We start from the raw sequence: 12,335 nt of genomic DNA on the forward strand, positions 1-12,335 counted from the left end.
CAAGTTCCCAAGATGGCATATGGGTTTGTAATTCAGTGAGTTCACAATAAAGAAATAATAATAACTGGAGATGTGGACACAGTGTTGAAGTTGTGTTGATGTTAGTAGTACTGGCAGGTATTCTGCTTGGTCATCATTGGAGCAGCAGCAGTTAATCTGCACAGACCTTCATTTTCATTATAGGCTAATGAAGAATAGACAAAATAGAGACATTCTAATGGAGTATGTCAAAACAGCAGAAGTCACTTGGCCATAAAATCTTTGGGAATACGTGCAAGTTAATGCCACTTAGTCTTTCTTTTTGGTGCATGGAATTGGATACCATCCAATTGAGTATGCTATGTGATTAGCAGTTTAATTACACAGAAACATTTCTACTTTTCATTCACACCGTGTATCCTCACCATGAGTAGTACAGCACCACCAAACCTTTAATGCTCAACGATCCTAAATGGAAAATATTTCTGCTCAAGGGTATCTTAGTCCATCTGTTAATTACTAAATTTGCTTGGCATGGGCAGGAGACACAATATAGAACAATGGGATTTATCACTCCTCATGCCATAATTTCCTATATCCAGGAAATATTGAACTGCTGGAATCACTAATCAACAAGGAAACAGAAACCTACTTGTCAAAAAGTGGAGCCACTTTTGTAGTATAAGAATTTTATTAAGACTTCTTTTCATTTTGATTCCTTATTTATTGCCATTTTCCTCTTGACAACTGGCCTTATCTGCACGTTATACATTGACCCCATTTTAAATATTTGTCATTTCTCATAAAAGAAGATCTGTGGCTGAAAATGGGAAAACATTTTTCAAGCCAGAGCCATTATCTCTCTATTCCTTTTTTAAGAAATCAAATTTTGAATTTTCCAAAAGCCTGAGCTCTGGAGGGTTTAAGGTTAAAACAAAACTGAAAATATTCCACTCATACAATTATAAAACTTGCACTTCATTAAAAAAATCTGAGTGTTAATGTGTTATATTAATTTCTTTGGCAAGATTTTGTAAGGTGAATTTAATCCAATTGACAGGTTTCAGAGTAGCAGCCGTGTTAGTCTGTATTGCAAAAAGAAAAGGAGTACTGTGTTGCACCTTAGAGACAAACAAATTTATTTGAGCATAAGCTTTTCGTGAGCTACAGCTCACTTCATCAGATTGCATGCAGTGAAAATACGTGGGAGATTTTTATTACCAGCATGGGGGGCGGGGGGAACCAAAACCCCAACCTTTTGTAGGGATAATCAAGGTGGCCATTTTCCGCAGTTGACAAGAACGTGTGAGGAATGGTGGGGGTGGGATAATTAAACATGGGGGAAATAGTTGTACTTTTGTGTAATGACACGTGTCAAAGTAAAACTATTTCCCCATATTATTTCCCCACCACACCATACTGTTCCTCACACGTTCTTATCAACTGCTGGAATGGCCCATTCTTGATTATCACTACAAAACGTTGGGCTTTTTTGTTCATGTGCCCCCCCCCCCGCCAGTAATAGCTCCCTTACCTGATCACTCTCGTTACAGTGTATATGGTAACACCCATTGTTTCATGTTCTCCGTGTATATACAATCTCGCCCACGTATTTTCCATGGAAGCGATGAAGTGAGCTGTAGCTCATGAAAGCTTATGCTCAAATAAATTTGTTAGTCCTCTAAGGTGCCACAGGTACTCCTTTTCTTTTGAGCCAATTGAAGCATCATATTCAGTTAACATCCAGACTGGGCTTTGTGTCATATGTATAAGAGAAGGCATGCGTCTAGTGGATAGACTTTGGCATGGGAAGCAGGGGTTCTGCTTCCCAGTTAAGTGACGACCTGGTGATGATGACTGTGCAAAAGTTATCCTTCATTTAAAATGTGTTTTGAGAATTAATTAATGCATGAAAGAATATTCTGAAAAGTCATTACAGTTATAGCTCAAATTTGGAGTAACTTCTTCAGTTAATTGTATATGTTTGAAGACATTGTGAAGTTGGCTAGGCTGCCTGTTAAGAGTCAATACCCTGAACAACTGTGGGGTGGAGGAATCAGGTCTGGGCATCTCATGTTGCTGGGTTGTGACAGGCCACCACAGCTGGGTTGTGACAGGCTACCAAGGTTTACAATGGGTCTTAAGCCCAACAAGGCTGAGAACCACTGATCTAATCTGACCTCCTGCATACCCAGGCCCGAAAATTAAAAGAAATGAAACCTTCCATTCAGTAAATCATTCATATCCTTGGGGTAAAGAGTAACAGAAAGAGGGATTAACATACCAGGACCCTGTCAACTGAAACTGTCCAATTCCTAACAGTAGAGTTAAAAACATTAGGAGATAAGTCTCTCTGCAAATTTCTATAGTTTTTACATTTGAATCTTTTTAATGTTTTTTCTGCCTCTCAGTGGACAAGAGCTGGATGTGAGTCACAGTGTGCCCTTGTTGCCAAGAGCTAACAGCATTTTGGGCGTATAAGTAGGAAGCACTGCCAGTGGATCAAGGGACATGATCATTCCATTTCTATTTCAGCATTATTGTTCCTCTGGAGTAGTGTGTTCCAGTTTGGGCCTCACACTACAAGAAGCATCGCTGCTTGCTTGAGAAGATTTTGTTTTATCTACACATCTGAGCGACAGTAGTCAGAGAAGTCAGGAACTGTGACATCATTGTGGACATAGCGAACATTCTAGTTGGAGCTGCAACAAAAAAGTAAATACTATTAACTGCAAGCATCTTTATATAAAGACCTAGTACTATATTGACTATGATGCTGTTTTGTTTTGTTTGAGGAATTCAGTTGAAATTGGAAAGAGGTCCGTAAGACTTTCTGAAACAGTAAATCTGATAACTGCATATTGTTAAAAAAATAATAGTTACCACCTGATGTGGAAAATTGAGAGTCCAGTGGAGGGCAATAAAATGATTTGGGGCTGGAGCACTAATTTATAGGAGAGGCTGAGGGAACTGGGATTAGTTAGTCTGCAGAAAAGAGAATGAGGAGGGATTTGATAGCTTCTTTCAACTACCTGAGAAGCAGGTTCCAAAGAGGATGGATCTAGACTGTTCTCCATGGTAAGCAGGAATTACAGAACAAGGGAGTATTGTCTCAAGTTGCAGTGGGGTGAGATTTAGGTTGGATATAGGAAAAAAATGTATTCACTTCAGAGTGGTGAAGTACTGGAATGGGTTACCTAGGGAGGTGGTGGAATCGTCCTTCTTTAGAGGGTTTTAAGTGTTTGAAGGTTTTTTGTCAGGCTTGACAAAGTCCTGGCTGGGAAGATTTAGCTTGAGATTTTCTGCTTTGAGCAGGGGTTGGACTAGATGGCCTCCTGAGGTCCCTTCCAACCTGATATTGTGTATGAACGCTCACTAAACACAGAAATTGACTATGCCAGGGAGAACAATATATACTACATATAAATTATTGTCAATGCACAAGTGAAGAAACTGTAAATAGACTTTTTTATCTTTATTATAGGGATTCTCATCTACCTTGTAAAAAAAAACGTAGTTAATATCACATAGAAGTATGATTTTTAAATTGACAATGCCCTCAAAAGGACTAGCAGGTGAAACTGGTTTATATATTACTTTTGTATGGCAGGACTTCGCATGCTTGCACAGCATAGTCTAGGATTTTATACATGCACAAACATGACAGAATTTGTTAAAATAGTCAGTGTTTTTGAAGGATCAAATGGCTTGTAATAATTGTGATGAATGTTTAAAACAAGAGAATCCATGGGGATTTTTAACTACTCTTTAATAGGCTAGCTATTTGCTGTTACACAATAGAAGATGTTCAGATAAATTCAAGGCTCAGCTTGGGAGCTCAGCCTCTCCTAAAAACAGGGGGTGGGGGAAGCTAAAAAACTTAACTTTTCTGATGCTATGTGCCCAACAACAAATTGAAAGATCATTTCCCCCTGAAATAAGTTTAAAACCAAAGTTCTTGAAGAATGCAATTTTGCATTTTCCTAAAAATAGGAATATGGAGAGAAGCTCATCACCAGGTGCTTAAAGAGCTGTAGCAGAAGGTAAGCAGGTCAAAGTGAAATGATTACATAAATGTGAAACTTATGAAATTTACCAAGGTGCCCTATATAGATCAGTTCCCAATGTTGAGGAAATCATTGCATATGTGTACACTGAAGGTCTTTATTTCAGGGTTTTAAATAGACACTTGACTCAACATGTTAGACTTAGGGCTTGAAAACTGGAGCCAACATTTGAAATGTTAGGCTCCTAAATAGAAACAGACTGGTTCACACAGAACTTCTGACAGCAGAATCTCACTGACAGAAACAGTAGCAGATGCAGCCCTCATTTAGACCTACATATTTACACAGTAAATAATATATTAAGAAAACTGGGAACAGATTTTTTTCTAATACTCATTGTGATACTTTATCATGCATAGATAGAATCGTTAGGTTTCACTTATGGTAAGATGACCGTCCGGGCTCAGAGTAATTATGAACTTGCGGACTCCAGGGGAGCATGGAAGCCCCAAGAGCACAAGTTCCAAGGCTCCCTCTCAGCTAGGTGGTTCAAGTTTCCCCAGCAGCCCTCCAGGCAGAATATAGTTAAAGTTATAGAAATTAAATATTTAGATTTGTTTCAAAGAATTTTGGCTGTTCAAAATTTCAAGAATACGTTTCAAAATCCTCCATGAAACAGAATTACCATCTCTTGCCCAGCCTTATATGGTTTTGGCTAGTAACTGACATGAAAGATTAGACTACATCAACTGACTGTTCTGATATCACAATTCTTATATGTGACTACCTAGTCACAGGGGAGTTATGGATTAGCAAGTGTTCATAAAGTAATGTTATTTCCCTTATCTCCTCCTTTTCCCTCAGTGTAAATGTAAGTTGAAGATAACTTGTTATTGCTAGTGAACTTAAACAAGTAATTTGTTTTCAACTGTCAAGGAAAATCCAAGCAAATATGCTTGTGTATATGTAAATTAGGCACTCAGGTCCTGGCATGCTGCCAATGCAGGTTTTTTGGCATCAAATGAACCTAGCTAGATTCTGTGAATATCCATTATAAAACAAGGTGTTATCACAGAAATTATTACAAACCCTTAATTCTAATACAAGCCCCTATTGCTGCAATACTCAACTAGTCTTGCTTTCTCTCCCCCAAAGCCAGAGACTGACAAGAAATATAGTGACTTGATAAGACTGGATGCAATTTAGAAATGTTTATTAAAAAATGTAAAATTAATAGAATGGGATCCATACAGTATAGGTAGAGGAAGCCTTTGTGCGTTTTTAAAGACACCAACTTAGAGGTATTCAGCTTAATGCCAGACAAATGTTGCAAAACTGAAGTAAATGTTTTTATGTTAACACTTTTATAGTTTCATACAGAGGTTGAAGAGAATTGCAGAACTTTTAGAGGTGTTATGAGGTTACATAAGTCATACATGGAAGAATTATGTACTCAGATATGGCAGACTGTTCTTAAAGCCACAAGAGCCAGGAGCACAGATTTCTAATTTTCCTATTTGTTATGCATATATTATATAAAAGCCACAACTGGAAACAGCATCTCCTTTTGTGGTAATGTTAGAATGAGGTTTTCAGATTTAAGTGAAAGACTAACTCTTCCAAAATACACATGCTTGAAAAAGGAAAGGATCATGACTCCGTCTCTCACATTATAATGATTCACCTAACTTTATGGACTGAAATTGTGTGAAAGCACAAATATAAATATTAGCAGTTCTAAAGCATGAATAGATGAATATCATCACACTTCCTGGTCAGAATTTGCCCATGCTTTTTTTTTTTTTTTTTGTATTTAGAAAGCTGAGTTCCCCTCAGTAAACTTTATTTTGTTTGCTAGTTAACTGCTTCTATTTAAGAAGTTAATGAGATTAGAACTTGATTTTTTCTGGCATACAACCACATATAGGAGTCTCACTATGCTTGAATTACTTGTTTTTATTTTTAAATCAACAGTTTAATCAGTGTTTATCTCCATCTACCATCAAAGTCAAAACTGATGTATACTGCTGTAGAAAGCAAGATATTTCAAACTAAAACAACATGTCTATAATGATGAGTAGGGTTTTTTTTATTTTATTTTTTTAAGTATGCCTCTTGGAGATTAGTTTTATCTGTTCCCTAAAACAACTGAGTTGTTCCCAGCTCAGATTTTCCTTAGTATGCAAGAGTTTTCTGGAGATTGGGACTGAAATGACTAGGGTTCAAGTATGGAAAATTCTGGCTTAAGTTTTCTGTTCCAATGCTACATCACCCCATACTTATTACCAGGGCATCCATAACTTTATTAGGTAATGCCATCAGATTTCTTCAGTAATCAGACACTAACAGCAAGTAAATGACAGATCACTCGGTTCAATTCTTTATTGGGAAGCATTAAAGCATACTTCTTGATAAGAGTGATTTTAGACAATTAGGTACATGTTTTAGGATCATTTAGGTTTATACCACACCAGATTATTAACCCTTTTTCACAATGTTCATACAGCAAAAGATGAAGCAGACAAATGTCCAGCTATTTAACCAACAACAACTAAGTCATCAGAAGCAAATTCATAATATGGAACTTCAAGGTTGGCTGGAGCAGGACCTTTTCTAATTCTGCCAGATGCATCATAGTGCGACCCATGGCAAGGGCAATAATAGCCACCAAAATCTCCAGCATTTGCAATGGGTACACAACCAAGATGAGTACAGACACCAACCAGTATAACCCATTCTGGTTTTTTTACTCTGTCTAAATCATGCTGTGGATCTCTTAGTTCAGTCAATTGTACTTCAGCTTCCTGACTGATCTCCTTCTGGGTTCTGTGACGCACAAAAAGGGGTTTCCCTCTCCACTTGAAAGCCATATTCTTCCCTTCTGGAATTTCAGACAACTTGATCTCAATTTTTGACAATGCCAACACATCAGCAGAAGCACTCATGCTGGAAACAAACTGGGTGACAATATTCTTAGCAGCATATGCAGAGGCTACACATGTTGTTGCGGTCAGAAGATAGGAAAACGCTTTCCTAGCATCGCTGCTATCTTGAGAAGATTTTGTTTTATCTAACACATCTGAGCGACGGTAGTCAGAGAAGTCAGGTACTGTGACATCATTGTGGACGTAACGAACACTAGTTGGAGCTGCAACAAAAAAGTAAATATTAACCGCAAGCATCTTTATAATAAAGACCTAGTACTATATTACTATGATGCTGTTTTTTGTTTTGTTTTCAGGAATTCAAGGTGAAATTGTAAAGAGGTCCATAAGACTTTCTGTAAACAGTAAATCTGATAACTGCATATTGTTAAAAAGTAATAGTTACAACCCTGTTGTGGTAGTATAAGACAATTTGGGAAACCTAACAAGTTTCTATCAAGAGACTGCCACCACCTACCAATATCTGACACTATAAGCCAAGTCTATCTAAAAAGAAAAACTCTGACTGTATTATATTCACAACTGAGCTATGTAATGATTTAAAAGAGCCTTGGCACAACTTAAAATACAGCAATAGTAAAGGACATTTTAAAATTCTATATCCTCTTAAAAGCTTGAAATCTGTTTCCTTGCTAAGTCTTCCCTTCCTTACTTTTCTTACTGAAAGACTGCTTATGAGCAATGGTTACCACAATTTTAAACTTTAAAAAACAAACTAACAGAATTTTGATTTTTAGAGACTGGTAGGTTAAATGGCAGCCTATTATACATGTTAATGTTTTACACTGAAGAATACCATGGGCAGCAGGGAGGGAAGACTATGACAAATTCTTAGTGATTTTTTTTCATTTTAAAGTTCCCTGGAAACACTGGGATTAAGAAACATGGATTAAAAAAGCATTTAGACCATGAACCTGCAATTATTTATACATGTACTTTACTCTGACTTCAATGGAACCACTCAAGAGTGTAAAAATAAGCATGCATGTGTTTGCTGGATTACTGCACAAATTTAAGAGGTTTCCCTCAGGTCTTCTATTCACACTCCAGTGCCAAACTTTATTGGTTGGATTCTCAGTTTCACAATTATTATGCCAAAATGGTCCACTGGGTCAGCACCAATGCAAACTTGTGTGGTAATTTTTTCAGAAAAAGTGAAGGCTATTTGTCTTAACAAAAATTGATACTCAGTTAAAGAATAAAGTAAATAACTTAAACTGAAAACACTACCTGCCAAGATTCTGTTTTGTACCGAAATATTTAGCCTTATATTGCATATTTAATTCTTGTTTTTCTAGAAATTCCCATTGGTAACATAAAAGGTTAACAGAAATGTCCCCTCAAAGGATTTATAAGAACAAGATGTTATGTGCAAAGAAAGTCATCATGCAGGGGATTGCACCAAGCTAGAATTAATGGAGGATAGAAAGTGCATCTATTTACAAGGAACTTTGCAAAGAGAAGCCATTTTCTCTGTCTTTAATTGCAGAGAAATTAAGCAGTGATTTTTAAAATTCTGTGGTAGCAAGTACTTCTAATTTACTCATTTACTTTAAATGGTTAAAGGTCAAAGGTTAAACAGAAGAGTTTACATCCAGTAAGGACGTAATGATGCAACAGTTTTAGCTTAAAAATGTTGTGTTCTCTTTTCAATGGAGAAGTGTAATTTAGAATTAACCCTCACGTATAGCATTGAGTATAAACTGTTTCCTATTACTTGCACTACAAGTATTTATCAAATGCATATCCTGTTATTAATTTTACAGCAGAATGTCAGCCTCAGATATTTATGTAATTGTGATCACTACAAAAGCATCTTTCTACAAGGAATAGTAGTTCCCAATATATGTGTAAACTGTGAGACCACACAATGAAGGCTATTACTACATGCCACTGAATTGGGAGATTTTGATGGCTTCTGTACAATGTAGGAGCTCACAGGACAGTTTGAATTAAGGATTTTAAGTGGGGTTCTTATGCTGGAATTTGACTCTGAAAATTGTAGTGTAGATTTCAATGTTGGTATCTCAATTACATCAGATAAAGCCCAAAATTTTCAGAAGCAGCTGCTAATTCTGAGTGCAAAACACTGCATGAACTGGACAACAATGAGGCTGATGCCATGAGCCTCCTGGTAAGATTAAAACTATTGTTTTTGGAACCATAAAGAAGCCCCTCACTTTTGGTCTCTGATGTAGTTCTTCACTTGTAGTTAAAACAAATAAGTACCATTAACATGCTACATGCAGCGTTTTCTGTTCTCTCCCTATTCTGGAGCTGTGACGTGAAATCCTGCCCAGAATACCTCCCAAGGAGCCAAGCACAAACTCTTGTCTAAAATCACTGCTTGTGATCACGCAGTTTGCACTGGAGTAGAGTCAATTACTTCCTCAAGTATGGAAGGCACTCAAGCTGTCCACATTTCCTAGGGGCCCTCAATCCCGCGCACAGCACCCCTGCCCCAGACCCTATGTGGGCTGAGGCGGCTTCCTCCGCCGGGGACAGACGCAGACGCTTCCTGGGGTGCGGCTCAGTCGGTAACTCACAGCGGAGCTGTAGGAGAAACCCGAGCATGAGAAGTGCAGCCCCAGCCCCAAGGTCAGTCCCAAGGCCTGGCCAAGCCTGAAGTGCGGCGGCAGAGGGGCCAGACGCAGGCCTGGATCATTCCCCACTCACACGGTGACCCGAGGCGGGGGGGGGATGGGGAGGGGGTCACTGGTGTTGCGAGTCTTCTCCCGGGCTCCCTCCCACCCCCGACGCCTCGGTGACCCGGGCGCTGCTCCCCCGGGCAGCGAGGCCCCAATAACGCTCCCGACCCTGCGGCTCCATCTCAGCGTCCCGACCCCAGGCTGCCCCCACCGTTGAGGCTGGCGGTGGCGACGAGGCCTCCGCGGGGCGCTCGGCCGCTCAGCGATTCCCGGCACAGCACAGGCCGCTTCGGCTCCAGCGGCAGCTTCTCGGCCTGCAGCACCAGCCCCGGGACCACCGGCTTCAGCGGGCCCGGCACGGCGTGCGCCGCGGCCGACAGGTACGGAGCCAAGGGGCCGGCGCGGGCGGCCACGGACAACATGGCGGCGACTGCGTGTCGGACGGATCCCCTCGGGCCCTGGCGGGCGCAACCTGCCGGTAGGCGTGGCCTCGCGCGGCTGACGTGCCCCGCCTCCTGCGCCAACGTACGTGCGCACGCCCCGCCCCCTTGGCCGGGTGGGGGCTAGTCAGGCGGCGCTTGCCGGTGGCGCTGCGTGACGTCACCCCGGCACCCGCCTCGGCGCGCGGGCCCGGCTCCGTCCCGCCCCACCCCCAGCCTTGGGCTCTGCTGCCCAGTGGCCTTAGGTAGGCTCCGTGCCAGACTGTGTGTCCTTGGGCGCTGCCAGTGCAGCACGGTGACGTCATTCAGAACACCACTGCGTCCCCGAAAAAAGAACAGGGGGACTTGTGGCACCTTAGAGACTGGCATCAGCTTTAGTGAGCTCCAGCTCCCCTCACCGGATGCATTGGGTGGAAAATTCAGTGGGGAGATTTATACACCCAGAGAACATGAAACAGTGGGTGTCACCAGACCCACTGTAAGGAGAGTGATCAGGGAAGGTGAGCTGTTACCAGCAGGAGAGCGGGGGCGGGCGGAAGCCTTCTGTAGTGATGATCAAGGTGGGCCATTTCCAGCAGTTGACAAGAGCCGTAGGGGGGAAATAAACAAGGGGAAATAGTTTTACTTTGTGCAGTGACCCATCCACTCCCAGTCTCTAGTCAAGCCTAAATTAATTGTATCCAGTTTGCAAATTAATTCCAATTCAGCAGTCTCTCCTTGGAGTCTGTTTTTGAACTTTTTTGTTGAAGGATAGCCACTCTCAGGTCTGTAATCGAGTGACCGGAGAGATTGAAGTGTTCTCCGACTGGTTTTGAATGATATAATTCTTGACGTCTGATTTGTGTCCATTTATTCTTTTACGTAGAGACTGTCCAGTTTGGCCAATGTACATGGCAGAGGGGCATTGCCGGCACATGATGGCATATATCACATTGGTAGATGCGCAGGTGAACGAGCCTCTGATAGTGTGGCTGATGTGATTAGGCCCTATGATGGTGTCCCCTGAATAGATATGTGGACAGAGTTGGCAACAGGCTTTGTTGCAAGGATGGGTTCCTGGGTTAGTGGTTTTGTTGCGTGGTGTGTGGTTGCTGGTGAGTATTTGCTTCAGGTTGGGGGGCTGCCTGTAAGCAAGGACTGGCCTGTCTCCCAAGATCTGTGAGAGTGATGGGTCATCCTTCAGAATAGGTTGTAGATCCTTGATGATGTTGCAGATACAGACTAACACAGCTGCTACTCTGAAACCTGTCAGTACATCCCAGTGACATCATGCCATGTAATGCCCGAGGTCACATGGGGCCTTATAAAAATGAGATACTGTGCCATTAATGATGTCACGTCACCATGCGAGAATCACAGAACTGCAGGGCCCTCCATGGGTCACCTAGTCCAGTGGTTCTCAACCAGGCGGGCCACCAAGCAGGGCTGGCATTAGACTTTTTGGGGCCAAAGGCAGAAAGTCGAAGCCCTGCCACATGGGCTTGAAGCCCAATGATCCAACCCCCGCCACTTGGAGCTGAAGCTGGAGCCTGAGCAACATAGCTTTGCAGGGTCCCCTGTGGTATGGGGCCCAGGGCAACTGCCCTGCTTGTTACCCCCTAGCGCTGGCCTTTGCTCTTATATCCAGAAATACAGTAGCTGTGGGCCGTGGAGTTTTTATTGCATGTTGTGGGGCCTCAGAAAGACAAGGGTTGAGAACCCCTGATCTAATTCATTCATCTCATCTGGCAAAATTAAGTATACCTGTTTAGAATGTGTATGTTGTATCATAACATTGTGCCTTATATAAATGACATATTGTGCCATAATGACAAACTCACATGAAACCATCACCCCATATACCAAAACACCCTAATTCTGCAACACAGATTACTGAAGTACCAAACTGCTTCAGATAAACACCATCAGATCAGTGCAAAATGCCATCACAGCACAGAATCATCAGGTCATATTGAAGTGCTGTCATATAGCGACAAAATGTCATAATATCACAGCCCAAGTCACTGTCTTGCCATTACAGTTTGTAAAAGATGATAGCACTGTCACATCATAGACCCATGATCATGCTTGCCAATAGGTCATCATAGTCATAACAACTTTGTCTTGTTGCTACCCAGTGTCATTATGTTACATCTACTTGCTATTTAAGCAGATCCAAAATAGCAATCACATAAATATGTCACATGAAAACACTATCCTGTCACTCCAAAATATCATCACATCATCCCCATCTCAGCATGATGACAGTTTACTGTTTTGTTTTTGGAATGCTCTTTTTTATTCTATCTGATCTTTAGACATTTATATTACACTTAT

General features: G+C 41.2%; 1 protein-coding gene across 1 annotated transcript; it reads right to left on the bottom strand.

The window, feature by feature from the left end:
* Nucleotides 1–6,339: 6,339 nt before the first annotated feature.
* Nucleotides 6,340–10,141, bottom strand: LOC119841416 (cytochrome b-c1 complex subunit Rieske, mitochondrial). The gene is made up of 2 exons (XM_038368841.2): nt 9,791–10,141; nt 6,340–7,134 (listed from the first exon to the last, which is right to left on the bottom strand). Exons 1-2 carry the CDS (start codon nt 9,999–10,001, stop codon nt 6,524–6,526), a joined length of 822 nt encoding a protein of 273 aa, XP_038224769.1. The 5' UTR covers nt 10,002–10,141; the 3' UTR covers nt 6,340–6,523.
* Nucleotides 10,142–12,335: the final 2,194 nt, after the last annotated feature.

Source organism: Dermochelys coriacea, chromosome 12 (genome assembly GCF_009764565.3).
Source record: "Dermochelys coriacea isolate rDerCor1 chromosome 12, rDerCor1.pri.v4, whole genome shotgun sequence".
Lineage (NCBI taxonomy): Eukaryota > Metazoa > Chordata > Testudines > Dermochelyidae > Dermochelys > Dermochelys coriacea.

Coding starts and splice junctions, on each gene's coding strand:
- LOC119841416 (XM_038368841.2), bottom strand. CDS start 10,001: ATGTTGTCCGTGGCCGCCCGCGCCGGCCCCTTGGCTCCGTACCTGTCG. Junction 7,135..9,790: donor CGCCACCGCCAGCCTCAACG/GTGGGGGCAGCC, acceptor TTTTTGTTGCAG/CTCCAACTAGTGTTCGTTAC.